The sequence below is a fragment of the Octopus bimaculoides genome, chromosome 1, assembly GCF_001194135.2.
Source record: "Octopus bimaculoides isolate UCB-OBI-ISO-001 chromosome 1, ASM119413v2, whole genome shotgun sequence".
Lineage (NCBI taxonomy): Eukaryota > Metazoa > Mollusca > Cephalopoda > Octopoda > Octopodidae > Octopus > Octopus bimaculoides.
The window spans coordinates 18164028-18165589 of NC_068981.1; the positions used below are offsets into that span (position 1 = coordinate 18164028).

General features: G+C 39.6%; 1 protein-coding gene across 1 annotated transcript in view; it reads left to right on the forward strand.

Annotated features, from left to right (window-relative positions):
* Positions 1–1562, forward strand: part of LOC106867687 (uncharacterized) — a 236695-nt gene that overhangs the window by 124381 nt on the left and 110752 nt on the right. Inside the window, exon 5 of the mRNA XM_052974251.1 lies at positions 384–576. Coding sequence (XP_052830211.1) covers positions 384–576 — 193 coding nt within the window. The remainder of the gene's footprint in view (positions 1–383; positions 577–1562) is intronic.

Consider the following 1562-nt stretch of genomic DNA (forward strand, 5'->3'; position numbering starts at 1 on the left):
GCATACATGCACATACACACACACACATACTCACACACATTCACATACATACACACACTTACACATCTACACACATGCATACATGCACATATACACACACACATACTCACACACATTCACATACACATACATATACACACTTACACACACAAACACCCACACATAAATATACACATATACCATGTACGTATGTGTACGTCAATATTTGTTCCAACATATTTAAACAACTCTTATGTTTTCAACACATCATGTAGAGAATAGTATTTCATTTGTCTGTTCGTAATTATATTTACGCAACCAAGAATCATAATTGAAAGAATGTTTTAGACTATGAATTTAATAAGTGATGAAATGTTTATTAATAATTAATATATTTATTCCAGTTCCATTGGACTCACTTTGTGCTGTGAGGTTGGTGAATGCAACAAAGACAAAAGCATCACCAAAAACATCTCCGATTTCTTCCCCAAAGACATCACCAAAGATGAGAAGACAGAAAACAGAGCCAGACTTCCATGGTCAGCCACAGATTGTGAAATCAAATTCTGGTCTCAAATGGAATGAAAAATTTGAACTGCAAGTAGACTTCCCTGTTTTTTAATTTTTTTATCCATTTAAAAAATATTTTTAAACTCTTTTCCTGTCCAAAGCATTTTCATAAATGTCTAGACTACTTTTGGTTATTGGAAGTTTGGTTTAGTTGGTGGGTAGTGTATGTTGGCACTATATTTGTTGATAGTTAATATATATATATATATATATATATATATATATATGGAGAGGTAGACCCAGTAAGACCTGGGATGAGGTGGTGAAGCACGACCTTCAAACATTAGGCCTCACCGAGGCAATGACTAGTGACAGAGGCCTTTGGAAATATGCTGTACTTGAGAAGACCTGGCAAGCCAAGTGAGACCATAATCTGTGGCCTATGCCAGTGGTGTAACCAGCCCACTGAGGCGTACCTTTCTTTCATTGGACACTAAACTCTGCTTGTGAAGACCTGTTGAGGCAAGTGAAATCGAAATCAAATTTGATGACAGCATTGCATGACTGGCATCTGTGTTAGTGGAGTGCTAAGAGCACCATCCGAGCGTGATCGTTATCAGCGTCGCCTTACTGGCACTTGTGCCAGTGGTACGTGGAAAACAACATTCAAGCGAGGTCGTTGCCAGTGCCGCTGGACTGGCTCCTGTGCAGGTGACACGTAAAAACACCATTTGAGCATGACCGTTGCCAGTACCACCTGACTGGCCCTCATGCCGGTAGCATGTAAAAGCACCCACTACACTCTCAGAATGGTTGGCATTAGGAAGGGCATCCAGCTGTAGAAACTCTGCCAGATCAGATTGGAGTCTGGTGCAGCCATCTGGCTCGCCAGTCCCGTCAAACTGTCCAACCCATGCCAGCATAGAAAGCGGACGTTAAACAATGATGATGATGATGATGATATATATGCTTGGTTTGAGATCTTAGATTATCAGCCAAGTCTCCTGTGCATCGCATATGATGCACTATATACATACATACACACATACAAACATATATATATATATAAATAT